The sequence below is a fragment of the Myotis brandtii genome, unplaced genomic scaffold, assembly GCF_000412655.1.
Source record: "Myotis brandtii unplaced genomic scaffold, ASM41265v1 scaffold421, whole genome shotgun sequence".
Lineage (NCBI taxonomy): Eukaryota > Metazoa > Chordata > Mammalia > Chiroptera > Vespertilionidae > Myotis > Myotis brandtii.
In genome coordinates this window covers 657,967-685,454 of record NW_005366140.1, presented here as the reverse complement: position 1 = coordinate 685,454, position 27,488 = coordinate 657,967, and the positions used below count along the sequence as shown (strand labels likewise).

The window sequence follows — 27,488 nt, the reverse complement described above, 5'->3', positions numbered from 1 at the left end:
GTTCAAGAAAAAATAATTTTTATTAAAATGTTCTATTATTTTATGTTAATGATTACTCTTTTACTTCATCCCTTTGTACTCAGCATGTCCCTATCAAAATAAACCTACATTTCTATGAAAATTGAAGCTTTTGTTTTTTTGCGGCCCACATGAACTTAAACCTTGTTTATTTGGCCCATGTTAGCCTTTGAGTTTGACATGCTTGCAGTGCATATTACTATACAAAACAACATGAAATTAAATCAAGCACAAGAGAAAATTATGCAAACATGAGACACAGTAAACATGAGATATATGAGGCCACTAATGGTGTGCAGCAATCCCCTTTTTTATAAGTAGAAAGAGCACACTATAAAATAATGATGAATAGTATAATATAGTAAGTACATAAACCAGTAACATAGTTGTTTATTATCATTATCCTAATATACGGCACATAATTTTATGTGCTATACGTTTATATAACTGGCAGCCCAGTAGGATTTTTGTTTTTGTTTTTGTTCATTGTCACCTAAGGATATTTTCCCATTGATTTTTAGGAATATTTTGCATTCTTTTCTTCTCTTCCCTTCTTCCTGGTTTGATATGGATTTCCCAGAGCCATCTTTGGCTTGGAGTAGAAGAATGGAAGAGAGAGGGAAAGACAGAGAGAAACATCAATGTGAGAGAAACACATTGATTGGTTGCCTCCTGCACGAGACCTGACCTGGGCCCGGGTCTGCAACCAAGGTACGTGCCCTTGACTGGAATCAAACCCGGGACCCTTTGGTCCGCAGGCCACCCTCTATCTACCCAACCAAACCGGCTAGGGCCCATTAGGTTTGTTTACACCACAAATACGAGTGATACATGGTGCTACAACATTACCATGGCTATACTGTCAGAACAGCTACAAGGTTGTTAAGCAATAGGAATTTTTTGGCTCTGTTATAATCTTAAGGGACCACCATGGTATGTGCAATCTGTTGTTGACCAAAACATTGTTATACAAAGGGACTGTGTGTGTGTGTGTGAGTGTGTGTGTGTGTGTGTGTGTTTACTTCAAAAAGTTTCTTTGATTGTACATAAGGCCCTTCCTCCACCTTTGTCCAATATCAAGCCAGACTCCCACACCATCTCCCACACGACCCTATCTGGGAATCAAAGTACAATTCTCACTTCCCCTGACTCCATTTCCCTTCATCTTTCTTTTTGTAATTTGACAGGGATGGTCTAGGGACGCCTGGGTCACCACCTTAGTCATTCTATAAATCTCTTGGCAATGGAGCTTGGTGTCTACTTACCTCAGGAGAGAGTTTGGAAGGCTGTAAAATACAAAACTGGAGTGCTAAGAAGGAAAGAGGGAAAGAGACAGTTCAGTTTACCCACTGATTCGTTGGAGGCTCCAATCACAGCCACATTGCTCTCACTGTCACATATAGATCTAACTCCTTAAGTTTCTCCCTTCTTTCCTAGTCCCCAATCCATTCAAACACGTCAAAACTGACACCACAGCACAATGCATTCCCAACCTGACCACAATGCTATCACCTGCCCAGGCCTCTTATGGTGACTTACCTCCATCCAGCAGTGCCAGGAAGGCCAGGATGAGGAAGGGTGCAGACTTCCCAACAAACTCATACATCACACTTCCGAAGGGAGCTCCCACTGGAAAGGCAAAGCAGGAAGACTGCAGAGGTGAGGGCCACTTCCCAGCCAGCGTGACTTGCCCACATGGCCCCAGTGAGTGTGTACCGAAGGCGTACTTGGGGCTGAGCTTCACACGAGGTTCTGGGGATTCAGAGATGAAGAAGACCTGGTTCCAAGGTCTTTACATTTTAGTGGAGAAAATGAGCATGGTGGGGGGAGGGGCACCCAAATAATTAGAACGTGGTAAAAAGTAAAGTTCAACAGTAAAGGCTCCAGCTACAAAGTGCTGTGTGAGCGCAGTGTAGTGAGTTCAGGAAGCCACATGGGCTTTGTCAGGTGCATAAAACTGGAGGGGAAGAATCGTGTGTGAAGAGCACAGAAGTGTCAGAAAAGAGAGTGCGGTTGGAAAAGAAATAGAAGAAAGTCAGTTCTACTAGAATATGAGTATTTGGGAGAGGAAGAGTAGAGTTGGGAAGGTTGAAGCCAAATAGTCAAGGGCCCCTTTATATCCAGATAAAGCATCTACTAGGCCTTGAAGGCTAGGGAGAAACATCAGTGCTTTTTAGCAGGGGAGAAATACCGCCAGCTCTGGGCTTGGGAGCTTTCTCTGGAGCACCTTGGAGGAAGGAGACTGTGTAAGAGATCAGGCAGGAGGCTGGTGCCACATTCCAACTGAGACATGATGAGGAGCTGACTGTGAGGAAGTGGCTGTAGAGAATACAGTGGGCGTATTCATTTGGGAGTGAGAGGAGAGAAAGGAGACAGGGATGCAGCAGTTTTAGCTTGAGTGTTTGGGTTGGTGGGTATAACAAAGAGCAGGGCTTGTGTTCCATCTCTTCCCTGTGGTGGTAGAGGGTGGGTGTGAGCCAGGGAAGAGACTTTTAGTGTTTTCTCCCTAATTAGCTTGTGAGCTCCTACAGGGAGGAACCGTGTCTGAGGTTTCTTACCTAGAGCCCCTCTGGGCTAGTATTGGCATTGTGGTTGGCGTGGTGTCTGAGGTTTCTTACCTAGAGCCCCTCTGGGCTAGCATTGTGATTGACGTATAGTAAGTGCTCAGTAAAAGTGTGTGGTTTGTTGGACTGGTCAATTAAACCTTAACAGGGATGAACTTCAAAGAAAGGACAGCCTTATGCCTTGCAGCTTGGGAGTCAAGCCTGGAAAATGTGCATCTGTATCCTGGCTCCGGCATTCCCTGGCTGTGTGACCTTGGATGGTTACCTAAACTTTCCTATTCTCATCTCTACATTGCGGCAATCATTCCTCCTTCAGAGCACGGTGCTGAGAATTGAAGGAGATTACGCCTGTAATGCATTTAGTACAAAATCTGACAAAGAGCATGTTCTCATGTTGAAAGCTGGCCATGTGTGGAAGCAGAGGTGAGGCAGTGGCTGCTGACATGGGGAGATTCACTCCCTTGACTAGACTAGGTTTCTGGACCATTCCCAGGCCCTGAAGAGCTATTCAGCTTCTTAAGGGGAAAGGGATTTCACCTTTCCAGGGCTAACTTTCAGAAGGACTCAAGACATGATTGGACAGAGAAAGAAGGAAAATATTGTCTTCCATGACCATAGGATCGCCTGCCTCCTGGAGCCATCTTCAGAGCCTGCAGTCTCCACCCTTATGAACCTAGATCTGGGGCCAGATGTCACTTACCCAGCACTCCCAAAGCCAGGCCCCCCAAAGCGATTCCCATGGCCCGGCCTCTCTCATAGTCATCAGTGTAGACACTTGCCAGCATCCCAAGACCTGAAGGAGGTGACAGATGGAGTGAATGTGCAGGAGTTTTCTGTCTGCCTTCTCACAGGGTCCATGGCCTTCACCCTGATATATCTTCAGGGATCATCTTAGCTTGAGTTTCAGCTTGAGGGGTTTTGCAACACTTAACCCATAGTATTTACAAATATTTCCCCGCTGATCCCCCAAACTCCCACATTGCTCATTCCCTCTGTTCACAATATTGTGGGAAGTGCAAGTCTCTGAGAAGGGAACACAGACTACCATTGTCCCATGACACTGCATTTCATATCATGCTATGATTTCCTAGCACATTTCCCTGAATGAATAGATATGGACTAGACCAAGGAAGGGAACGCATTTGAACACAGAGCACTGCTCTACTCAGCGGGATGCCCAAGGAAAAGGAGGACAGTGCCAAGTGCCTGGACAAGAGCGTGGGCTGGGCTCTCACGTCCACTCCCTCATGCGTGAAATGGCAAAGGATTACATGAATATTGTATTTGATAACACTTTGCAAACTGTGCTGGCGTTACTGGCAGTATGAACATTACTGTCCCTACTAAGTGGTAAGAGGGAACAGAGAAAAGACCACAGAGTGGCATTAAGTAAAAGCCTGGCCTACTTCATGGTTTTACCTAGGGCTTGCTTTGACCTGAACTAGCTGCATCTAACATTACCAGAGGGAATTATGTCAGCCTGAGGAATTAATGGGCACTGCTGGCAACACTATAATTATCTTGTTTTTGAATCATAATTTCTGCCTTTTAGGATATTTTCTTTAATTTTTTTTCATATAAATCATCTTACGATGATAAACAAGGTGGTGTGTGCATGCGTGTGTATAAGATGTCAGTGTTACCTGCAACAGATGAAAATGAAGATCCAATGCCTTGAAGGGTTCGAGCCACAAAGAGCAGGGTATAGGTACCAGCAAAAGCAAACACTGGACAAAGAGCACAGCAAGAATACTCCAGTTAGCAAACTGCCTTTGTCCCCTGGCCACCAGAAAACCTGCCCGTCATATTACGAAGATGAGCCATTATGCATTTGTTTTAATAAAGCATGCTCACTGCTCCCTGTTCTTGGAGTTGTCTTTCTAACCTCCCACCCTTAATCAGGATTGCATTTTAATTGGCATGAGACTGAGACACCACAGAAGCATAAATCGATTCACCACATGTTAGATGGAAGCTGGGTTTCCACATTTTCAAAGCCCAACATCCAACATTCTCTCCCCTGGAATCAGGGTTGTCTACCAAGTCCAATGCCCAGGGCTGGGAACTTGTCCTTAGGCCCTACTTCTGGATCATCCATATGTAACACCTGGATTTGACTTTTGCCACTTTTGGGCCCCACTGGGTCATCTGAAGGATGGAATAAAAAGCTATGTGTACTTGAAGGGCCACAAGTGATGGGTAGATGTTAAAGTAATATCTTTCTACTCAATCAGATCTGTTCCCTTACCTTATACTGCAACACTGAGTATACAGCTGTGCTAGGCTCTTAGCAGATATGAACTAAAGATACATTCAGTTCATGCCCTTGAAGAGACTCAGTCTACTAGAGACTAACACACACAAAACTGAGAACCAAATAGAAATATGTTGTCAAAAACTAAATTATAGGGTGTTGGTGGTAAAGCTGGTAATTGCAGACATGTCTCACTCCAGTTTCAGGGCAAAGCCTCCGAAAGACAGAAGACTCCTTCCCAGAGTGTCTGCATCAGCAGAACTGAAATCCCTTTGCCCATTCATTACAGATGTCTTCCCTTGTTTGATGTCTTATAAACTCCTTACTCCTTCCCGACATGATCGCACTGTCTACAAACATGCACACACTTGGTCTCTTCTTGCCTGGCCTCCAGAGCCCTCTCCCAGGCCTTCTGATTTCCAATCTGTTCAAGGTAGGATCTTCCTATATCCTTTACAAAAAAATTATTTATTACTCTTACCCCATCTCCGACCAATCAGCTCCTAGCATGACCCTGAGCCCCCTAACCTATGGTGTCTTGTGATTTTGCCCGATATAACTGTACCCTACATGCCATCAGAAAGTTTGGGCCTTTGAGCATTAGTTTCCCATCCTCCTGGGTGGTGCCCTTCATAATAAAATAGCCAATATTTCTCCCCTGCAGTTCTCAGTGTTGAGGGTTTTGGCTCTCTCACACTGGGTGGACAAACTCTTTCTGTTCAGTAAGAACATCACAACGTCCTGGGGAACTAGAAACCATCAGTGACTTTTGCCATCAACTTTTGTGGAATGAATTATGTCTCATTTGATGAAACAGAGTAAATTATTCATGTTTAATGTACTGGTTAGTGTAGGCTGAGCCCCTCGAAGTTCAATAAACATGTCTAACTTGAATATCCTCATTTTCTTTGATTCAGCTAGAATTGTCTTAAGTAAACTTAAGACAGAACTTCATCCAGCTCCTGCACTTTGCAGCCTTCGCCCTGAATGAGACAAACTCCTGCTAAGATAGGAGTCAAGCCCTGTGCTGGGAGGGAAGAACACCTGAGGAGAAGCAATAAAAAGGCGGGAAAGTAACAGAAAGGTGGTAAGAAAAACCGGAGGGATAAGAACGCCTGTGGTTCCGGTCAGAGTCAGCAGTGGGTCCATAGGCTGCCTTCCCCGCACGAACCCCACTTCATTCATTCCTGCTTATTTTAATTCTCAGGGTCAATTTCCAGACATATTTTTTTTTTCACTTACTGCTCTTATTCCATCTATATTTTATTAGGAACATTTATTGGTTACTGGATGAACTATTTGTCTTTCTCTTGTTTCTTTAGCAAATTGACTTTCCTGAGTTAGAACATTTCCTGACCTTTAATGTTCTTATTTGAAGGCGGCAGACTTTGGGGACTTTTCCAATTGCTCTTGTCCAATTTAGATTCTTCATTAGTAGTCCTTTACCTTTGCATATCAAAATAATGTGACCTCTTCCCAAAGACGCAAGGTTTGTTCTGAACTCACCCAAGGGATCACACACACACTATAACATACACAGTAAAACAGCCTTCACAGTTTTCCCCAGCTAAAGAAAGTGAAGTAACTTCTATAGCAGAATATACAAATTCCAACCAGACTGAGTTGCCATTATTGCTCTACTCTCCATACCAGAAGGTGCAAAGCATTTAAATCAGTATCATAGGCTACTTAGCTAGCTTGACCCTGCTGTCTTCACTGCAGTGCATGTGATAAAATCAAAGGTAATCAGTGAAGGGAAGAAACGAGGAAGCAAATTACTTACTAACTGTGGAGAGAAACATGATAACAAAGCCAGCAAACATGGGAATGTGATATCCAATCCTAAAAGGGAATTAAAAAAAAAAAAAGATACAGTTCCAGTAGGCATCCATATACTTGGACTATATATTTTCATGTAATTGGGAAGAGAAATTCATTTATTTGAGTGCAGGTGTAGAGAATGGATATGACATGTGAATGCATATAACCAAATAAACAAACATGAAAAATTTCCCATAGACCAGGGCCAAAATTTTCTTTTCCAGAAAGGATAGCTGCCAGAGACCAATTCCAGCATGTCATAATTTCAGGAATTTCATCAAAAGGTTGATGAGACTTGGGGACTCAACAGGGTTGAGTCACACATGTAGTCACCTGTTGGGAATGGCTAAAGGCATTTCGCCAAACCTGAATAGGATACATTAAATTGATTGTGGCTGTCAGACAGTTAAAGGGCATCTTAGTCTACATATTATTGTCTCCTACTGGCCAAATACCTGAACAGCTGTAGGCTAATTCCCCCAAATCTGACAATGGACTCTGTACCAAACCCTGACCCTTTGAAGTGTATATCTCTGCCTTGCCTCAGGACAAGTTGTGTTAATAAAAAGCATGGGGCCCTGGGGACCACGAGAGAACCTAAGACCTTAGACTTAAGATCTTAGAACTTAGCTCCTTTAGCTAAGCTCCTCTGACCCCCCAATGCCTTTCAAAATTATATTTCATCTCCAGACTCTTTATTAGTCTCTGGATTCCTATGTCATCTACGCACAGCCTTCTCCAGATTCCTGAACCCTTCTTGATGCTGGGACAAGAACCCCGGCAGATAGCCTAGTCAGAGTGTATACCCCTTTGAAAAATCAGGTAATCGCAAGCACAACTTGCTAAGAAGCCAGTTCTCTAGCTTACAATAGGCCTGTTCCATTCCCATCCTTATCCTACGGGAGCCAAGTTCTAGGACTCTAAAATAAACATCAATGGTGTACTTCTCTCCATGGTTCCCTTCTTGGTACTCTAGTCATTACATCACTAAGAAAATCAGAAGCCCATGGCATTTCATCAACATCATGCTATCCGTTGGGGTAACCAGCTTTTCTAACAGCTGACTATCCTTGGTGCAGACAAGAGAGTTTCCTTCCTTCTCCCTTCTAACCGCCTTTAGGATGCCTTAGCTCATTCTCTTATTCCTGAGCCCCGAGCACCCCGGACATACCTGTTGGTGAGAGGGCCCACGAATGGGTTGACCAGAAGTTGCATCACAGCCTTTGAAGCAAACAGAAGCCCGACTCGGATGTTCTCTTCCTCCAAGAACTCTGAGTGCTGCAGGCAGTTGTTTTTCTGGGATGAGATGGCCCCTGTGACTGGAGGGGCGATGGTGCCAGAAGTGGCATTTGTCCATGCTGTGGCACTGGGCGCACTTTCTTCAACAGCCAAGGTGTTGTTATCAAAGAAGGAGAAGATAGTGGAAAAGGCAGGAGAAGTGAGGGCGTGCCGGGAAGTTGTGGCGGTGCCGAGGTGCAGAGAAGTGTTGACTTCTTTGAATTCTGAGGCATAGAGGAAGGTGGGCACAATGGGCACTGAAAGTCAAGAAGGACAAGTGGTGAGGGCTAAGGACACATTGTCTTTTTACCATTCGTGGGTCCAGGGTCATTGCTATGAGGTTCAGTTTCATGCTCAAGGCAGGTGTCTAAGTGGCATGATTTGAATCCCAATAACAGATTGTGCCCACATTATACTATTAGCTAAAGTAGTGAGGTTCAGTTTCATGCTCAAGGCAGGTGTCTAAGTGACATGATTTGACTCCCAATACCAGATTGTGTCCACCCACATTACACTATTAGCTAAAGTACCTGGATCTCAACCATCATACAGTTGGTCTTCATCATTCATAGATTCCATATTGGCTAATTCACCTACTGGCTAAAATTTATTTGTGACCACAAAGTCAACACTCGCAGAGCTGTCATGAGATTTCTCGGACATGCGTGCAGAGAGCGGGGAAAATTTTGAGTCACCAGATGCTGACTTTCCCAGCTGAGGCTGGACGAGGCGGGCTCCGCCTTTTTCCTTCAGCTCTCATGCAGAGGTGGCAGAGCATGGAGGCAGGAGGAGCAGGCCAGTGCAGGGCAAGAAGCCCTGGCTCAGGGGCAGGTGGACAGGGCTTCAATCCCAACTCTCGCACCTGTGAGTGAGGTGTCCTCAGACAAGGCACCTAACACTCCAGGCCTTGTTTTCTCTTTTGTAAAGAAAATAGGAAACAGACTCGTAGATACAGAGAACAAACTGATGGTTGGCCGGTGGGAGGGAGCTTGGGGGGCTGGGTGAAAAAAAGTGAAGGGATTAAGAAGTACAAAGTGGTAGTTACAGAATAGTCCCGGGGATGTAAAATACAGCACGGGGAATACAATCAATAATATTGTAATAACTATGTATAAAGCCAGGTGACTAGACTTAGAGAGGGGTCACTTCGTAAATTATACAAATGTCCAATCACTTGAAAATAATATATTATTAAATGTCAACTGTACCTGAAAATTTTAAAAAGTTAAAAAAATAGAATTGCCCAGCAGGTGTGGCTCAGTGGTTGAGCGTCGACCCATGCACCAGGAGGTCACTGGTTCGATTCTGGTCAGGTCACATGCCCAGATCTCAGGCTCGATCCCCAGTAGGGGCCGTGCAGGAGGCAGCTGATTAATGTTCTCTCTCATTGATGTTTCTACCTCTCTCTCTCTCCCTCTCCCTTCATCTCTCTCCAAAATCAATAAAAACATATTGTTGTGTGTGTGTTTTTTAAAAAAAAAACACAGACTACCAGGATGGGTGTTTTTAGGATTTAAGATTATAATCTATATGGGATGTGTGTGTATATAGTTCCCCTAGGAGCAATGATTCAGTATTGGCTAAATTCAGTTTTGCAGCAACTTTAGAGAGCAGAACTACCACATATCGAGAACTGACTATATTGGGTTAGTGATTTGTCTCAGAAAGATTCTTGTTTCAAAGCAGATATTTTACCCAAGAGGGGCAACACATTAGCACTCGTTTAGACACTGGCATAGCCAAATGTAAAGATGAATAACTACCAACTAAAAAAAGCAAGACTCTGAAGGAATGAACTACCAGAAAGATAGGTTTTGATACGAAGTTGGATATCCATGTAAAGTGTGCTATTTTGGTGGAGCAGAAGCTGGGAAGGCAACAGTGAGAAGGGGCTCATTGTCCCAGAGGCCACTTGGAGTCATTAGCACCTTGGGAAGATAGCATGGGGAGGAAGTAATGCCAGTTCTGGCTCCAGTCAATCTTTTTTGGTCAGATAACTCTCTGAATCTCCTTATCTTTGAACCCCTGGAGCTTTCGGCAATGGTTGGCAAGCTTCAGACTCCATTTCCTGCTGTCTCCTCCAGTTCCCAGAAACTTCTGGGCCGTTTCAAGCATGAAAGGAAACATTTTCAAGTCCATTCACTGCTGAAAGCTGGAGGGGTGTGTATTGCTGGGCCCAGAGCAAAGTACCCCGACACCAAGACCCCAGACGTACCGACCACAGTAAGCAGCGTGTTGTCCAGGAGCAGAGCCACAAACACAACCACCAGCACCAGCTTCCGGGACTCTCTCCCCTCTTGCAGCCAACGCTGAGGGGCATCCCAGACAGCCCTGAGCATGGTGAGGACTGGGCTGAGGGTCTTCTCCTCCAGGTTCTTAGGAAGGTCCTGTTACACCTGCAGGTCTTCAGCAGCCTTTACAGTAGAGGGGGAAGTCTGCCCAGACCAGTGATACTCACTATTAAATAAAAAGTACAGAGTTGCAGGAATTTGGAAACTTTTCCATGCCTGTCTCTATTCACTTCTTTTTTTTTTTTTAATCCTCACTCAAAGATATGTTTACTGATTTTTAGAGGGGGGAAGGGAGAGAGAGATAAAGAGAGAAACATTGATGTGGGAGAGAAACATAGATCGGTTGCTTCCTCTACACGCCTCAACGGGGAATCTAACTCGCAACCCAGGTATGTGCCCTGACTGGGAATAGAACCTGCCACCTGCCATCTTATCCTTTTGGTGTATAGGAGGACGCTCCAACCAATTGAGCCACCTGATTAGAGTTCTGTTCACAACTTATACAGCTTAGTACTCTGCTTGGTTCCCAGAGGGCCTGCCTAGCACTGCTTACCAGTTTTTCATACTGGAATTCTACCCAGCATAGGATGAGGATTCACCTCGCTGTTTCTTACGTGTCAGACACCTGCCTATCACTTCCATGATCACAGCATACCTAAGGACTACTTACACTATTACTTACGCAATCTTTTCCTCCAAGTCCACTTAAAATAACAAACTGAAATGCTTGTTTTAAAAAATAACTTTATGTGCCATGCCAAAACCAAATTATGGTCTGTCTCTAAGTATCACACAAAAATATCTCATGGGCCACAAGTGTGACTCATGCTGCCGACTGAGAAACACTGACCTAGACCAACACTTTCCTCTCACAGATGAGAAATCTGAGACTTGAAGCTGGGAGGTCTGTCTCAGGTCACACAATTGGTGTCGAACTAGAATGAAATCCAAACTTTTTAACTTGTAGGCATGTACCCCACCACCTTCCTTTGCTCTGTGGTACTAGAAGTACTCTTATCCTTTAGTTTAAGCTATAAATCCCTGCTCAGAATGATGTGTTACTCTGTGTAAATAAAATATTAACATTCACGATTATTTTTCTATTTAGGATTTCATGTCATCATTAGTGAGCATTAAGTAACAGCATTTTGCTAAACTGTTATTTTGTTAAGTAACAGTATTTTGAGAGAAAGAGAGAGAGAGAGAGAGAGAGAGAGAGAGAGAGAGAGAGATATTACCCTAAGCAAAGATGCAGTGGGCTGTACAGTTTTCAGGTGATAACAGTTTCTGGGAATTCTTTTCTTTTCTTTTCTATGGCTTCTGTTATGGTATAAACAATACCAATCATACAAATTTTAAAATAGATTACTGCCATGAAATGCATCAGGCTCTAATGATCGGATATTCTTTTATTTGGTAACTCTACTTCTAAGAATGTATCCTAAGGAAATGATCAGACGTGCAGTCCAAAATTTAGGTTTAAAATGACAAATTGCTGAATTATTTATATAATATAAATGAAACATTTTAATGGAAATATATAAACAGATCTTAAAATAATGTTTTCAAACAATTTCAATGACTTAGAAAATACTCTTAATATGATGTTAAGTTTTAAAATGGATACTAAACCGTATTTATAGTTTGACTTCAGTTATATAAGAAATTGATTTGCACATTTTTAAAAGACTAGAAAGATAGATACCCAAATGTCAGCTATTATAATTGATGCTTAAATTATCTTCTTTTTATTTTTTCTGTAATTTCTAAATGTTTTATTATTTACTATTTTCATAATACAAAAAGTAAATAATGTTAAATGTTTATCACTGGGATTCAATAGTCAGCCTCCAGTGTTGGAAGTATCCCAAGTACTGAGTTACTCTGTTCTGTTCTAAGATCAGGGCTGGAAGAAGAGCATTATCCACACCACAGCTCTAAGCAACCAAGCGGTCTCCACTGGACCAAATCCCGTTAAGTTTCAACCAGAAAATGCATGCAATCACTTAAGATCCTGTATAAACAAGGCATTTCTAAATACAAATTTAGTTAGAATTCATAAGGAAGGAAATAAAGAGGCTAAAAGGAAAGCAAAAGAACACTAAAAGATGTAAAATGGCTCAAAATATGTACTCTAAGGATAAACCCCAAAATACCAACAAACAAAACAAAACCAGGCATTTGCTAACTAATTAGTAGTACACTTCACTTTAGAATAAAAATTCTCTTTTGAGAAACACAAATACAAGGAAGGATTAAAGTTGTCCAGAGAAATTTCTTACCATAGAGCCCATCTTGTGTGAGGTACTCAACAAGATATTGGCAGCTGTTAGCAGTTCAGCAGGGACTGTTCTCTGAACGTGGATGTGCTGATGGATTTATTGCCAGCTGTTATCTGAGGAAGCCGAGCTTGCCCTTTGTCCACAAAAATTTAATTGGAACCTCCAGCAGGTTTCATTCAGACCCTTAGCTCCCTGCGTCAGAGGCAGGAAAGCAGGACTGGAGAGGAGAAAGGGAGAAGAGAAATTACCTTAAGCAAAGATGCACTGGGCTGCACTGTTTTTCTCTGTGCTTATCTATCATGAAACTCTTTAACTCTTGCCTGAGTCTGAATACAAATTGGAGGACAAAATGGAACCAGAATGCAATTCCTGCCCCTTGGTACTTAGTCAAAGAGTCTCCCGTGCTCCCAATTGCTTTCTGGAAAGAAACAAATCTTAGAACACCCAAGGGACCAAAGAAAATAAATATTTAATAATCTATACATGTTGTTCTCAAGCCATAAAAATCCAACATACTTGGCCTCTGTAAAGTCATAGATTGTGTACTAGCATCCCAATATTATCCCAATGTCTGGCCTACAGTAGCCTGTAGTAAACATTTCTTTCTTTTTTTTTTCTGTACATATAAAATTTATTTTTTATTCAGTCCATCCTCTTAAAATAAAATCCTAACCATAAAATTTCCCTATGAATATCTTTTACATTTTTTTTTTTATCATCTTTATTGTTTAAAGTATTACATATGTCCCTCTTTCCCCCCATTGACCTCTCCTGATGTGTTTCTGTTGAGAAATCAGTTGATAGTCTAATGGGAGATCCCTTGTAGGTGACTTTCTGTTTCTCTCTTGTAGCCTTTAAGATTCTTTCTTTGTCTTTTATGTTTGCCAATTTAATTATGATGTGTCTTGGTGTAGGTCTTTTTGGATTCATCTTGATTGGGACCTTCTTGATTCCTGTACTTGTGTGACTTTTTTCTTCCCCAAGTCAGGGACATTTTCTGTCATTATTTCTTCAAACAGGTTTTCTATTCTTTGCTCAGCTTCCTCTCCTTCTAGCACTCCTATTATGTGGATGCTGTTTCATTTCATATTATCTCAAAGCTCCCTTAAAATCTCCTCCTGTTTTTTATTTTTTTTTTCCAGTTGCTGCTCTACATGGGTATTTTTTTCTACCTTGTTTTCTAACTCACTGATTCAGTTCTCAGCTTCTTCTAGTCTACTGTTGAAACTTTCCATGGTGTTCTTTATTGCAGCTATGCCATTCTTTATTTCCTCTTGATTCTTATTCATGTTGGTGTATTTCTTATTCAGCTCCTTATAATTCTCATTGAGTTGCTCATACTTCTCATTCAGCTGTTGGAGCATCCTTAAAACCATTATTCTGAATTCCTTCTCTGACAAATTACTTCCCTCCATTTCATTTAGTTCCTTTTCTGGTGATTCCTCCTTTTCTTTCTTTTGGGGGTTGATTCTTTGTCTCCCAATTTTTGCTCTTCCTTTGTATTTGTTTCTATGTATTAGATCAAACTGCCATGCCACACAGATTTTTTGGGTTGGTCTTATGTAGTAGATATTTTGTGGGACCCAGTGGTGCAGTCTCTCAGGTCTTCTAGACTGGGTGTTCTAGGAAGGCCCCCTACTTGAGATACCTGGGTTCTCCTGTTGTAGTTGGGTCTTCAATGTTATTGTCCTATTCATGGGTGGAGTCTCCTCTCAGGGTGTCTGATTATGTGGCTCACTCCCTACCATGTTGTGCCAGCCATTGTGGAGGTGCTGACCGAACAGCATAAAATACAAGATAATACATGACACAGAAAGAACAAAACAAGAATGTACACAAGGCCTCTATAGCCCCAACAAAAGTGCCCACTAGAGAAAAGAGAATTAGGAAAGAGAAAATAGAGCAAGAATGATAGAAAAAAAGAGAAAAAAATGGGGAGAAAACACAATAGAACAAACAGAAAAATAAACCAAACACACTCAAGGGTAGGGGGCAGAATCTGTAGGTGCAGAGATTAAATTAAAAAGTAAGGTTAACGAATTAGAGGAATAGGGGAAAGACACCATGGTTTAGAATAGAGAAGGGAGAAAAGAAATGAGAAGACAAGAAAAAAAATTGAAAAGGAGAAAAGAGGAGAGAGCAGATAGGCCTAAATTTAGGAAATGAAACAAGTTAAAAAATTAGGAGAAGAAGAAAAGAGCAAGAGAAGAGAGATAAAAAATGAGTAGTGAAGAAAAAGAGAAAAGAAAATTGAGTAGGAGCAGGGAAGAGGAAATTAGATATATGAACAAACCAACAGAGACTAGAATAATAACAAATCAATAAAGCAGATAGATAGAGAAGATCCATTTTAAAAGGGTGGAAAAAAGAAAGGAAAGAGAAAAAACTAAAAAGGAGAAAGGAGAAGAAAAATGGGAGGTAAAAAAGAGAAGAAAGGAAGAAAAAGGTGAAAAAAATGAAAATGTTCACTTCAGCTGAGTTTTAATGCCCAATAGGAGCTGACTTTGGACCCCACTCTTCTGTTCTGTCTGCCAATTCTGGGCTTCCTGTTAGGTACTTAGGTGCTAACCACTGTCAGGCACGGTGTTTTGGCCTTTAGCACCCTGCTTGAAGCTCCAAGCAATCCATCAGTTCACTGCTTGTGTCTGTCTCCACAGGCCTTGGCTGCAAGCAGGAAGGGCCAATCAGCCCTGTTTGCCTGTCAGCCAGATGCCAATCTTAATCACTCAGGAGTCTGTTTCTGATAGGGCTTTAGGTGGGGCTGGTGCTGTTTCGCTTTCAGGGAATATGATGGATGTTTTTCCCTGTCCCAGAACTACTCCTCCACGAGTGGCCCAAAATATTATTAGTCTGCCGTTGGCTGGACAGAGATCCTTGTATGGAGACCAATGGGATCAGCTGGAACCCTGGAGTTTTTATCAGTCTGGTTCCCAGAATAGCAGAGAGGATCGCCCCTCTTCTAATCTAGCCACTGAGGGCTCCTTGAGACTGTTTAGACCTATAAACTTGGCCTCTGCCTTTGTTTCCTCTGTAAAGTTCAAATTGCAGGCTATGTCACCTGCCCTGAGGCTACTGGGCTAGCTCCTCTGTGGAGAAATGGCCATTTTGGTTTGGAAGCATACGAATGCCCCAATGCAGGACTCCTGGCTACTGCTTTTCCACGTCTCCCTGCCCTGTTTCCCTCCCCTGCCTCTCCTCAGGCACCTCAAGTCCATGCCTCCCTCCCTGCACCAAAGCCTTGGGTGAGTGGTTGCAACTGAAAACTCCTGTGTTCTGGGTTTAAAGACTGAAAATAAAGAAAACAAAAACAACCATAAAACTTTGGCTTCTGCTCCCATCAGCACCATGCTGCGTTCGCCTTTCTCGGGGGCCGCCTTTTTCGGGGGCTGTCTTTCTAGGAGGCCACCTTTGGTGGGAGACGCCTTTTTCGGGGGCTGCCTTTCGTGGCCGGGGTCTCAGGTCCAGAACCCCTGGCAGCCAGCAGCCTTGTGGCTTTTCCTTTTCACAGTTGGATGTTACGTCTGCCACCAAGGGATGCAGTTCTGGTGCTCAGCCTGGGCTGGGCTTCTATTTTTCTAAGGGAACAGATTTTTCCATAATGCAGCTTCCTCCTCTCCCTCTCGGCCCACCAGCCTGCCACCCATCTTGCAACCTCGCCGCCCTTCCTACCAGTCTCCAGGTGTTTTCTGTCCTTCTTTGCTATAAGTCGCCTCCTCAGCTGGGCCTCATTTGTTCATTCCAGGTGAATGTTCTCCAATTTAGTTGTATTTCCAGTCTGGTCCTGGGACGAGATGCAAGACAGGACTGCCTATTCAATCGCCATTTTCTCCCCACGTAGTAAACATTCCTTGGATGTATGACTAACAGATGGCTACACACGTGAGAGAGAACTGCTCATTGTGGGATGTTGAAATGGCTACAGGGCTCAGTGTTTCTGATAAAGCAGATAGATAAAGAAGGTCAATTTTTAAAAGGGGGAAAAAAGAAAGGAAAGAGAAAAACTAAAAAGGAGAAAGGAGAAGGAACATGGAAGGAAAAAAAAGAGAAGAGTCAGTGGGGGAAAGACCATAAACAATTTTTTTTAAAACATTTTTTTAAAATATGTTTTATTGATTTTCTACAGAGAGGAAAGGAGAGGGATAGAAAGTTAGAAACATCGATGAGAGAGAAACACCGATCAGCTGCCTCCTGCACGCCCCCCACTGGGGATGTGCCCACAACCAAGGTACATGCCCTTGACCGGAATCGAACCCGGGACCCTTGAGTCCGCAGGCCGACGCTCTATCCACTGAGCCAAACCGGTTCTGGCAGACCATAAACAATTTACAAAAAGAGCAAATACAACTAATGAGCAAAAGTAGAAGCGGAAGTTTCCTAACTGTGGAACTGGTGGGACCCTCCTAATTGTATGAATTAACTTAGGAACTTACAATTCAGAGCAAAAAGGTGGTAAGACCTTTAAAGAAACCTGGGAAGAGAAATAGGGGGAGGAGTCAAGGACATTAGATGAGTGTATGAGTTTCTTATAGCTGCTAAAACAATGACCACAAAGTTAATGACTTAAAACAATACAGATTTATTATCTCGGAGTTCTGGAGGTCTTATTGGGCTAAAAGTCAAAGTCTCAGCATTGCTGCAATTCTTCTGGAGACTCTGGGATAGAATCTGTTTCCTTACCTTTTCCAGCTCCTAGAGGCCACTTGCATATTCTCTCTCTCTCTCTCTCTCTTTCTCTCTCTCTCTCTTTTTCTCTCTCTCCCCGGTTGCCTCCCTCCTTCTAAGAAATGATGCAATTACATTGGGTCCATCCAGATATTACAAGATAATATCGCCATCTCAAGATCCTGAACTGAATCAGATCTGCAAAGTCCTTTTTACCAAGTAAGTTAACACATTGACAGGTTCCAAGATTAGAATGTGAATATATCTGGGTGGGTGGCTGGGGAGGGGGCATTGTTCTGTCTACTGTAGGGAGAGCATGGAATTTCAGCCCCTTTACACACCCTGTGGCCTGAGCGGCTTAGGGCCCCAAAATGGAGCAACTAACTGTATTAAAAAAGTTAACAAGACTCTGGGCATAAGGTAGAGTTCAGTTTGGAGTCCAAGTGACACTTCTGCCACCATGCTCTCCATCCTAAGTGCAGTTTTGTTACTCTGAGGGCTGAGGCAGCCACCGGCAAAGCAAAACTGTGCCTAGTAGAGAACACCAGCAGCCAAGGGTTTAGGTAGAGCATCTCCACCGGGAAGGAGAAGCTTTTCTGAGATATCATCAAACTGGGAATGCCCCACATAATTGGAAAACCATGGTTTGGAGGAGCTGAAGGTTTGAGAGAGCAGGTATAGGCTGAGAATCATCAGGCTTTCGGCATTAATAAAAACTACAGCAACAATAATAATAGCCATCATTTATTGAGCACCTACCACATGTCAGGCATGTTTCTAATAATACATATATATTATACATTATATATATTTCAGTCAACTGTAACCATGCTAGCATTCACAAATGCCCATCACTATTAGTCATCAGAGTGTTGTCTGTTAAACAGAAATGAACTCTTATCTTCCTCCTGTCTAATTTTTTAATGTAAAGAAAAATCCAGTGAAGCTGGTGTGAGTATGGTGAAATGGAACTTTGTAGACACTAGTAGTAGTGATGCAAGTAGACAATTCTTTCAGAAAGCAGTTTGGTTTTTCTATCTTTTGTCTCTTAAGTCATAAAACATTTATGTTTTTCTAATTCAGTAATTTCACTTCTTAGGAATCTAGTCTTTAAAAAAGCTAAAATATGGGGGTGGATATCCTAGGTACAAAATTATCTGTGAGTGTGGTGAAATGGAACTTTGTAGACACTACTAGTAGTGATGCAAGTAGACAATTCTTTCAGAAAGCAGTTTGGTTTTTCTATCTTTTGTCTTTTAAGTCATAAAACATTTATGTTTTTTAATTCAGTAATTTCACTTCTTAGGAATCTAGTCTTTTAAAAAGCTAAAATATGGGGGGGGGGGAATATCCTAGTTACAAAATTATAATAGCAGTTAGAAAAAATTGGAAATATCTCAAGTATCCAACTGTAGAAAAATTTTACGTGCATGGGCTTAAAGGACTGTCATGCTACTGTTGAAACAGGAAAAAATAGATTATCATGAAGGCTATATATCAACCTAGAAAAAAAATTTTTTTAATCCTTACCTAAGGATTTGCCTTTTAATTGAGTTCTGGAGAGAGAGGAAAGAAAAAGGAGACAGAGAGAGAGAAAAAAATATTAATGTGAGAGAGAAACATCGATTGGTTGCCTCATCTTGACTGGAGATCAAACCCCCAACCCGGGTATGTGCCCTGACCAGGAATTGAACCTGAGACCCTTTGGTGTACAGGACGACACTCTGTCTATGGAGCCACACCAACCAGGGCAACCTGGAAAACATTTTGTATATCTGCATACACAGCTATTATAATGGGAAGTGTAAAGGTAGGACATAAAACTTTATGTACATTCATAGAGCAGCATTATGCACAATAATCAAAAAGTGGAAGCAACCCAAATGTTTATCAGTAGATGAATGGATAAACAAAATATGACCTATGCAAACAGTGAATTTTACTCAGCCTTAACAAGGAAGGAAATTCTGACACACACTACAACATAGACATGGACAATCTTGAGGACATTATGCGAAGTTAAATAAGTCAGTAACAAAAAGACAAATACTGTAAGGTTTCACTTATATGATGTATTTAAAGTAATCAAATTCACAGAAATAGAAAGTAGAATGGTGGTTTCCAGTGTCTGGGGAGAGGAAGAAATGAGAAGTTGTTTAATGGGGTCAGAGTTTCAGTTTTGCAAGCTGAAAAACTTCTGGAGATTTGTTGATTGTACAACAATGTGAATTAGCTTAGTACTACTGAAATTTACACTTAAAATGGTTCAGATAATAGATTTTATGTTACATATATTTAACCACAATTAAAAATGTTTTACAAAATATGTATGGCCCTAACCAGTTTGCTCAGTGGTTAGAGCGTTGGTCCTCAGACTGAAGGGTCCCGGGTTTGATTCTGGTCAAGGACAGAATCTTTTAAGTCTCAGTTGCAGGTTGCAGGCTCGATCCCCGGCCCTGGTTGGGGCACGTGCAGGAGGCAATCAATTGATGTGTTTCTCTCAGATTGATGTTTCTCTCTCTGTCTCTCACCTTCCCCTCCAATGGAGAAAAAAAACTATCCTCAGGTGAGGATTAACAGAAAACCCACATTTATGTACATTGAATTATAGACCTATAAAAGCTCCATATAAATTGAACAAATACACCTAAACTATGTTAGTGGTTATGCAAAATGGCAAAATTTGGGAAATTTTAAAGTTTATCAAATTATAGTGGAAAAAATTTAAAGTAAAAACCAGTAAACAGTAGTAGCTCGGTCTGTATGTATATAGACTAGTGGACTCTGAGCCCTGGATAGGGACTAATGATTTCTGGCCAGAGCGGGATGCAGAGAGCAATCGAGACTGCAATGGAAGTCGGAGGGTCTTTTTTTATATATAGAATTCTGGAATGAAAATCACATGTTTTTATTGATTTTAGAGAGAGAGGAAGGGAGAGAGAGAGGGAGAAACACCAATGAGAGAGACACATCGACCTGCTGCCTCCTGTACGACCCCACTGGGGATCAAGCCCACAGCCTGGACATGTGCCCTGACTGGGAATTGAATTGGGGACCTCTTGGTTCATGGGTCAATGCTCAACCACTGATCCACACCAGCCAGGGTGTCAGGCTTTTCGACAGTGGTTCTGTTATCACTTCAGTGAAAGAGGCTGCCACACAGCATCATCAGACAGACAGCTTTTTCTCCGGACCAATTAACATGTATAATCTAATTACACTTACCTTTGGCCCTGGCTGTTATGACCTGCCAGAGTAGATGGTTCTGTGACTCACTCAGACCTGCAGGGTGCTTTTGTTTCTCATTGCTTCCTGTTTCTCTTACTGTTCAAATACTTAACAGCAGTTCAGACTTCCTCTTATAGGAACATATGTCAGTGTTCCAGGCTCGGACTGGAGAGGTTTGGTTTCTGTCACAGGCCTCTGAAAAGAAGGCCAGGAAGGTATAACTCTCTGGCTTTGGTCCACATGGCACTGTGAACCCTGAGGGGTGGATCTGTGCCCAAAAAGGTAGGGAATTGCTGGGCATGGTAAAGTGAGGGAAGAGTTTTGTTGCAGATAAAGGAGAATGGGGTGCTTTAAAACCAAACTCAAAATAAGCTGGAATCTTATTGAATGATTGTATTGTAGGGACATGGCAAACTCAGCAATAAATCAGTTGACTGGGGGATTCCGAAAATTCAGCTCCCCTCCCACAGCCAGCATCCCTTCACCCCAAATGCTCTTGTAGAGACAGCCCTGCCTATGGAGACAGCAGACTCAGCAATGTTTTTTGTTTGTTTGTTTTTTTTAATATATTTTATTGATTTTTTACAGAGAGGAAGGGAGAGGGATAGAGAGTTAGAAACATCGATCAGCTGCTTCCTGCACACCCCAAACTGGGGATGTGCCTGCAACCAAGGTACATGCCCTTGACCGGAATCAAACCTGGGACCTTTCAGCCAAACTGATTAGGGCAGACTCAGGAATGTTTAAAGCCAAAGAAGACATAGAGTCTGCCCCTGCGAAACTGAATTCCTTACTCCTAGAGCCAGGTCCCTTCAAGTTCAGTATGGATTTCCTCTGGCGAGTGCCACCAGAGGGAGCCTACTGCTATCCCCTTATAACGCAGAACTTGGCAGTAGGTTGTCCTGGTAGCACTTGCCCTTGGGGGGCTCTTCTGTCTGTTGATTATCACCTGCTACTCAATTTATAATCATTGTGTCCTCAGCACAGACCTGTCTCCTGTGCACACTCCTGCCTGTTTTTCTTGTCCTTTCCCCCTGCTTTCAACTTCCTTCATCTCTGCTGCCCTGGTGAGGTCCTTCCATTCTTCTAGTTATTTCCTGTTTCTCAGCATGTCTTTTCAAAAATCCTTTCTTACTATGAAATTTCAGCCTGGCTATTGCACCCTGATTAACAGGGTGTACAGTCTCTGCTTAGTTTGACTCAAGCCTGCTCTGCTCAGGAAATGCTGCCCCGGCTACACTCACCAGCTGGTGCTCCCACCTATTTTCCTTTAGTGCCCGCTTTGGAGTTGATTAAGAACAAAACTGGCCAAAAGCTAGAAGCAGAGATATAACACTTTATGACACTGTGACGTTTTTCTTTGAATTACAGTTATGTGCTTCTAGACGGGAAGCTACTCAAAGGCAGGGTTTTATCCTACTGTTGGGTGCACAGGTCCTGACCCTGCCTGACTACGTCAACTGTCGGGTCCGAGACCCTCTGCCAGGGACTGGACCTCCTGGTACACTGGGTATCGGAAGACAGAGAAGACATGAGAAGTCATGGGTATGTAAGACAGCCTTTATCATAGAAGCCAGTGGCCATGTAGCCATTGCTAACAAGGAGCCACTAGACAAAACAGTTCTTCAAAGCAAAGTTTCATACAGTAGCGGCACACCGGCTAGGTGATAATACATCTTTCCCACACAGCAGCAGCAGCCTCTGTACCCACAACAGCAGCCTACTGGTCAGTAACACATCTTCCCCATAATACAGCCCCATACTAAGCAGTCCAGCCTTACACAGGAAAAGCCTCCTCTGGCTGGTCAGTGACAACTTTATACTACTTAGACAAAAGAGTCTGCTTGCCAAATAGTGGGCTATAGAAGGGAACACTTGTGCAGATTACTATGGCCTTGTTCTTGTAACTGTGTATAGTCCTTGGACACCCTGATTAAGTTTCTCACACTCAGAGTGGCCTTGAGCATCTGGCATACTCTTTATAGGGTCCCCACACCTACTCATCTTTGTACTCCACATGAGACCCAGCATCTTGCCCAGCAGAGGTGCTCAATATCTACTTGTTATCGATGATGATGATGATGAATATTCGTTCCTTTGAGCATCACGTAAGACTCGCTGAGGTATTGGAAGACCTGAAGGAGACTTGCACTTTCCCAGAGCCTCGTTGCTTAAGAATAGGAATAAGTTAATCCCATCTTCCATTTGGAATTCAGATCACAAATCCACCCTTCCCTGAGTATGTGAGCAGAATTCCACAAGCAGAGCTGAGGGTTTTGAAATCCAGTGCTAACCTTTAGCATCTTAGCCTCAGCCATGACTCCTTATTAACCTTAATTCATGGACCAGAGATGGAAAATCTACCATCCCACAAACCATTGCGCTAAGTCAGAGAGCCTGTGGAGATGGCCATGACTTTCAGTGGGGTATGAATGGTTGGTGGTAAAGTCTTTTAGGAGCAAAGGCCATGTTTTGATGTGTTTTAAAGCATTTTTCTATAAACCCAGGGAATGGAAAAGAAGCACCTGAATTAGCAAGGTTTGGGTCCTGGTTCTGCTATACATTAGCTGTGAGAATTTGGACAAACTACTTGATTTATTTGTGCTTCCGTTTGCTAACTCACAGAGTTCTTGTGAGGATTCAACGAGTAAACTAACAATAAATACTTAGAAGAGTGGCACACAGTAGGCACATAATATTGGATTCTATGCACTTAAGTATTAGAAAAATAGTAAAACATGGCTCTTCTCTGACTGAACTCCTTTACTTATTGGGGGAATTTCCAAACACTAAGTTCCCTAAAATAAATTCCTCTTCTAAATGCAGCTGTCACCATGAACTGCTTCGGAGAATTTACCATACATGCCTTGCTCAAGACTCACATAGGACACCCAATAGTGTTCCTCTAATCCAGTGGTTCTCAACCTTCCTAATGCCGTGACCCTTTAATACAGTTCCTCATGTTGTGGTGACCCCCAACCATAAAATTATTTTTGTTGCTACTTCATAACTGTAATTTTGCTACTGTTATGAATTGTAATGTAAATATCTGATATGCAGGATGTATTTAGGCGACCCCTGTAAAAGGGTTGTTTGACCCACAGGTTGAGCTGCTCTAATCCAAATACCCTACACAGTCTGCCTACTGAAAAGACCCACCTTTCCATGGAGACCAACCTGACCTAATCCAATCCTAACTGACCTTTCTCCTACTGGTTGACAATCCGCTATGTCAAGCTATGCTATTTTGCATATCTTCTCTATCATATTATGTGTATTAATCTTATCTCCACATATGGCCTTTACTGTAATGTCACCTTTGCTTTAAAAATGTGACACCAGCTCAGAGAGAAACTGCCCAAGGACCCAGCTCAGTCCAATGCACTTACCACTTGAGAGCAGAAACACGACTCAAGTTCTTCAAGGCTTTTCAGTGCCAACCACCACGTTGAGTTCATCATCAGTGTTCACTCAACAGAAGATGTCATTCAGGCTTTCACTACACTCTCTAATGAGTACATCATAAGGAAGCCAGAAGATGAGGCCTTTTCTGGCATTGGTCAGATTCAGACAGTGTAGGCACATTGCCATGGTAACTAGTGGGAAAGTGGAGATGATCCAAATTAGAATAAATCCCCGGAATTTTTCCTGAGAATCTCAGATTTCTGAGCCCGGCTTGTGTCCATATCCTCTCTGACACCAGAGAAGGGGCTTCAGGCAGACACCAGGTCAGAGCCGGACCTCGCATTCTCATTTCAGAGGATCAGAAGCCCCTGCCTGTCTTAGAATTAGTTTCTTCTTCCAAAGTTCCCATAGATGGAGATAGAATAGATCATCTATAATTACCCTGCATCAGAGGAAATCTTCCAGACTTATTGATTGTGTTCATAGGCCACAGAGCCAGGACTGGGCAGAAAAGAATAATGGAGAAAAGAATCATCACAACATGGTTTAAAGTCTGGATGGGTTACATTGTCTTCCTAGCCCTGATACTATTTTGCTTCTGGGACTTGGGGGAATCACTCTTCTTCTCAGAGCTTCAGTTTCTTCATCTGTAAATCGGAGAGTTAAGTCTAGTCGATCCCCAAGGTCTATTCCAGGTCTAACAACCACAAACTAGTCTTAGACGCAAAACAATGAGTTCTCATTGAATGTTGACTGTGTCATCTGTCATTACTTTCTCTGGCTCAGATTCTGTCCAGGTCTCTGGAATACAGAACATTTCATCTGTCTGATTACATGTTTATTTTCCCACTAGTTTAACCTGTTGCCTGTTAAAATAAAAACGGTACCATCTTAAACAGAAGCACCTTAATCGTCCCCATTTTATGTCTGGTTAAAAAATGTAATAGATGCTCATGCAAAATAAATTTTGACAAATATAAGGAATACAAAACATCCAATAAGTCAGAGGTAGTCACTGTTAGCATCTGTATATATTCCTTTCCAATATTGTCTTTGAGGGTAGGTGTACACATACAGATAACAGAGATTATACTTGGTGTGCAATTTCATATATAAGTTTGTATTCAATACTATATGTATTATAAAACTTTTCCTATGCTTGAAATATTTTCCTGTCTCCGTGTCTGAATAATATTCCATCAAATAGCTGCACCAGCATTTATATGAATGATTCCATTTTGTTCGGAACATTTGAAATGAGAAAGGGCTGTCAACCTGGCAACAAAAGAATGTCTTTGACAAAGCGCAGCTGGAGTTTCAAGGGCACTTTCCCCACTTTCCACTATGAGACAATGATACAGCCAGCACCTGGAATGGGAACTTGCAGCCATTGGCTTCTTCTTGGGTTCACAGGTTTAAATATTTGCAAGGCTTGCTCTTATGTAACCATTGTTCTGATCTTAGGGGGCCCTCTGCTGTTCCCTTTCTTCCCACAACACATCAGTGACCCTCGTCATAAAGAAAGCAATATGAAATAGAACCAGAGATCTCAGCTTTCAGGAGGTCAAAGTGCAGTTTCCGGCCTATAAAGTTCACCCTGGATTAGAAAATAGCTAACACAACAACAAAGAGAGAAGTATAAATGAATTAATCAGCTTCCTCTGCCATCTGATGCTGAAATTTTATATTGATGCATCGTACTTGTTAATGGAAATGTACAGGCCTATTTATTTAATCTGCTATGGTTTGGCTTCACTGTGTTTTCCTTGATCAGGATTTTCCAGCAAATGAAGAGAGATGCACATTATGTGGGGAAAATTAGGTCACTGGCATGAGCTTTCCTTCCCGTTCCCGTCACTAATTTTCTTCCACATCAATCATTTGTAATAAAAGAATAAGTGTTTGCATTTCTGTCTGAGATGTTGATTTATGGAAGCCTTCTTTTAAATCCTTGAGAACTATGACATAAAACCTCCCCACTGTCAAATGAAGACGCAGAGACAGAAGGAATTGAGGATTGGCCCAAGGTCACTGGGGCTGGTGACTCGGAGTCTCATGTTCTGACCACATTTCCTGCTGCTGGGGCCAGTCAGTCTTGCATTCCTTGGGGGTAAAGTAAGAATAGGATTTCAAAAAAAACAAACAAAATCCTTGAGAACTATGACATAAAACCTCCCCACTGTCAAATGAAGACGCAGAGACAGAAGGAATTGAGGATTGGCCCAAGGTCACTGGGGCTGGTGACTCGGAGTCTCATGTTCTGACCACATTTCCTGCTGCTGGGGCCAGTCAGTCTTGCATTCCTTGGGGGTAAAGTAAGAATAGGATTTAAAAAAAAACAAAAAAACAAAAAACAAAAAAAAACAAACCACAAACCCAAAAACAAAACAACCTTTGTATCAATAAGATTGGTGGAGAAATGTTCATCCTTAAGAAAGGAGTAACACATTTTCATTCATCGAATAGCTATTTATTACGTGCTATGTGCAGGTTACCTTGCTGAGTATTATAGAGAGAAGACACAAGAAAATGATAAGATATAGTCCCTGCTTAATAGTCAGGAAGATGTGTCATTTATAAAAGCTCTTAGAAAAGAGCCTGACACTTAGTAATAATCTATAAATATTTGATCAAGCAACCCATCAGTCAAACTATATAATAATAATGCTAGTTAAAACATAATTAGCCTTTGCCATGCCAAACACTTTGCATTAATCTCTTTTAATGCTTATAACACATTTATGAAGAAGGTACTTATTATGATCCTCAGCTTGCAAATGAGACCTAGAGAGAATAAACAAATAAACAAATTTTGTTCAAGAATAACTAATAAAAGCAGGACTTAAACTGACTGTTGGGCTCCAGCGTCCCATAACCATAGTACTGTATTCCACCCCTCTTCCCCAGGCAGCGCTCTCTGTGTGAGTGGATGTGACTTTGGATAGTTAATGTCCATTTTGGAAGGAAAAAAGACACTCTCCCTACTGCATTCTCAATTATTTATATCACTGCACAGTGTCTTCTGATTTTTATCAGTGTATAAAAGTGTTTTTGCACTATTGTAATTGGTCTAAGTTTATCTCTTTTCACTCAATATTATTTTGTATAAATAATTCCATATACTTAAATTCTACTAGCTATATATCATATGCATGCCAGTATCCATAAATATAGAATCTTTGTCCAGTTCACTATTATTAGATATTCAGATTACTACTTCATTTTTACAATGATGAGTAATAGTATTGCCATACAAGCTATAAACATATTCCTTTGGTTAATAATCCCATTTTGAGATTCTCAAATCAAATTATTGGGTCAAACATGATGAACAATTTTATGATCTCTGGCCCATACCAGATGGCTCTCCAGAAGAACTGGCCAATTTACAAAGCCAGGAGAAATGACTTGGCTCACCTCTTAGTCCCTAACTCTGCCAGCACTTTAAAAAAAAAAAAAAAGAATCATTTGGTTGGTTTTGCTAATTTAACAGATACAGTAGAACTTCATGGTTGTTTCAGTTTCAATTTCTTTTTATTAGGAAAACTAACATTTTCCATAATTTCCTGCCTATATTTTAATGTGCAAAACATTTGTTTTATCCTGTCTTTCTTATCTATTAATACTTAAAAATAATTCTTTATTGTTGAAAATATTGAATATGACTCCCTTTCCCCCTCAATGA

The 27,488-nt window shown here is 41.8% G+C and overlaps 1 protein-coding gene and 1 long non-coding RNA gene across 2 annotated transcripts in view; one reads left to right on the top strand and one right to left on the bottom strand.

The window, feature by feature from the left end:
- The window catches only part of LOC106727413, a 22,718-nt gene extending 6,988 nt beyond the window's left edge, over positions 1-15,730 (top strand). Inside the window, exon 3 of the long non-coding RNA XR_001363597.1 lies at positions 15,647-15,730. This is a non-coding gene — a long non-coding RNA (uncharacterized LOC106727413). The remainder of the gene's footprint in view (positions 1-15,646) is intronic.
- The window catches only part of SLC18A1 (solute carrier family 18 (vesicular monoamine transporter), member 1), a 35,984-nt gene extending 12,168 nt beyond the window's left edge, over positions 1-23,816 (bottom strand). Inside the window, exons 1-9 of the mRNA XM_005873796.2 lie at positions 23,788-23,816; positions 12,509-12,725; positions 10,151-10,392; positions 7,829-8,192; positions 6,620-6,678; positions 4,226-4,309; positions 3,283-3,375; positions 1,558-1,647; positions 1,284-1,327 (exon numbers count right to left, since the gene is read on the bottom strand). Of these exons, the coding sequence (XP_005873858.1) occupies positions 1,284-1,327; positions 1,558-1,647; positions 3,283-3,375; positions 4,226-4,309; positions 6,620-6,678; positions 7,829-8,192; positions 10,151-10,274 (858 nt within the window). The 5' untranslated portion in view covers positions 10,275-10,392; positions 12,509-12,725; positions 23,788-23,816. The remainder of the gene's footprint in view (positions 1-1,283; positions 1,328-1,557; positions 1,648-3,282; positions 3,376-4,225; positions 4,310-6,619; positions 6,679-7,828; positions 8,193-10,150; positions 10,393-12,508; positions 12,726-23,787) is intronic.
- Positions 23,817-27,488: the final 3,672 nt, after the last annotated feature.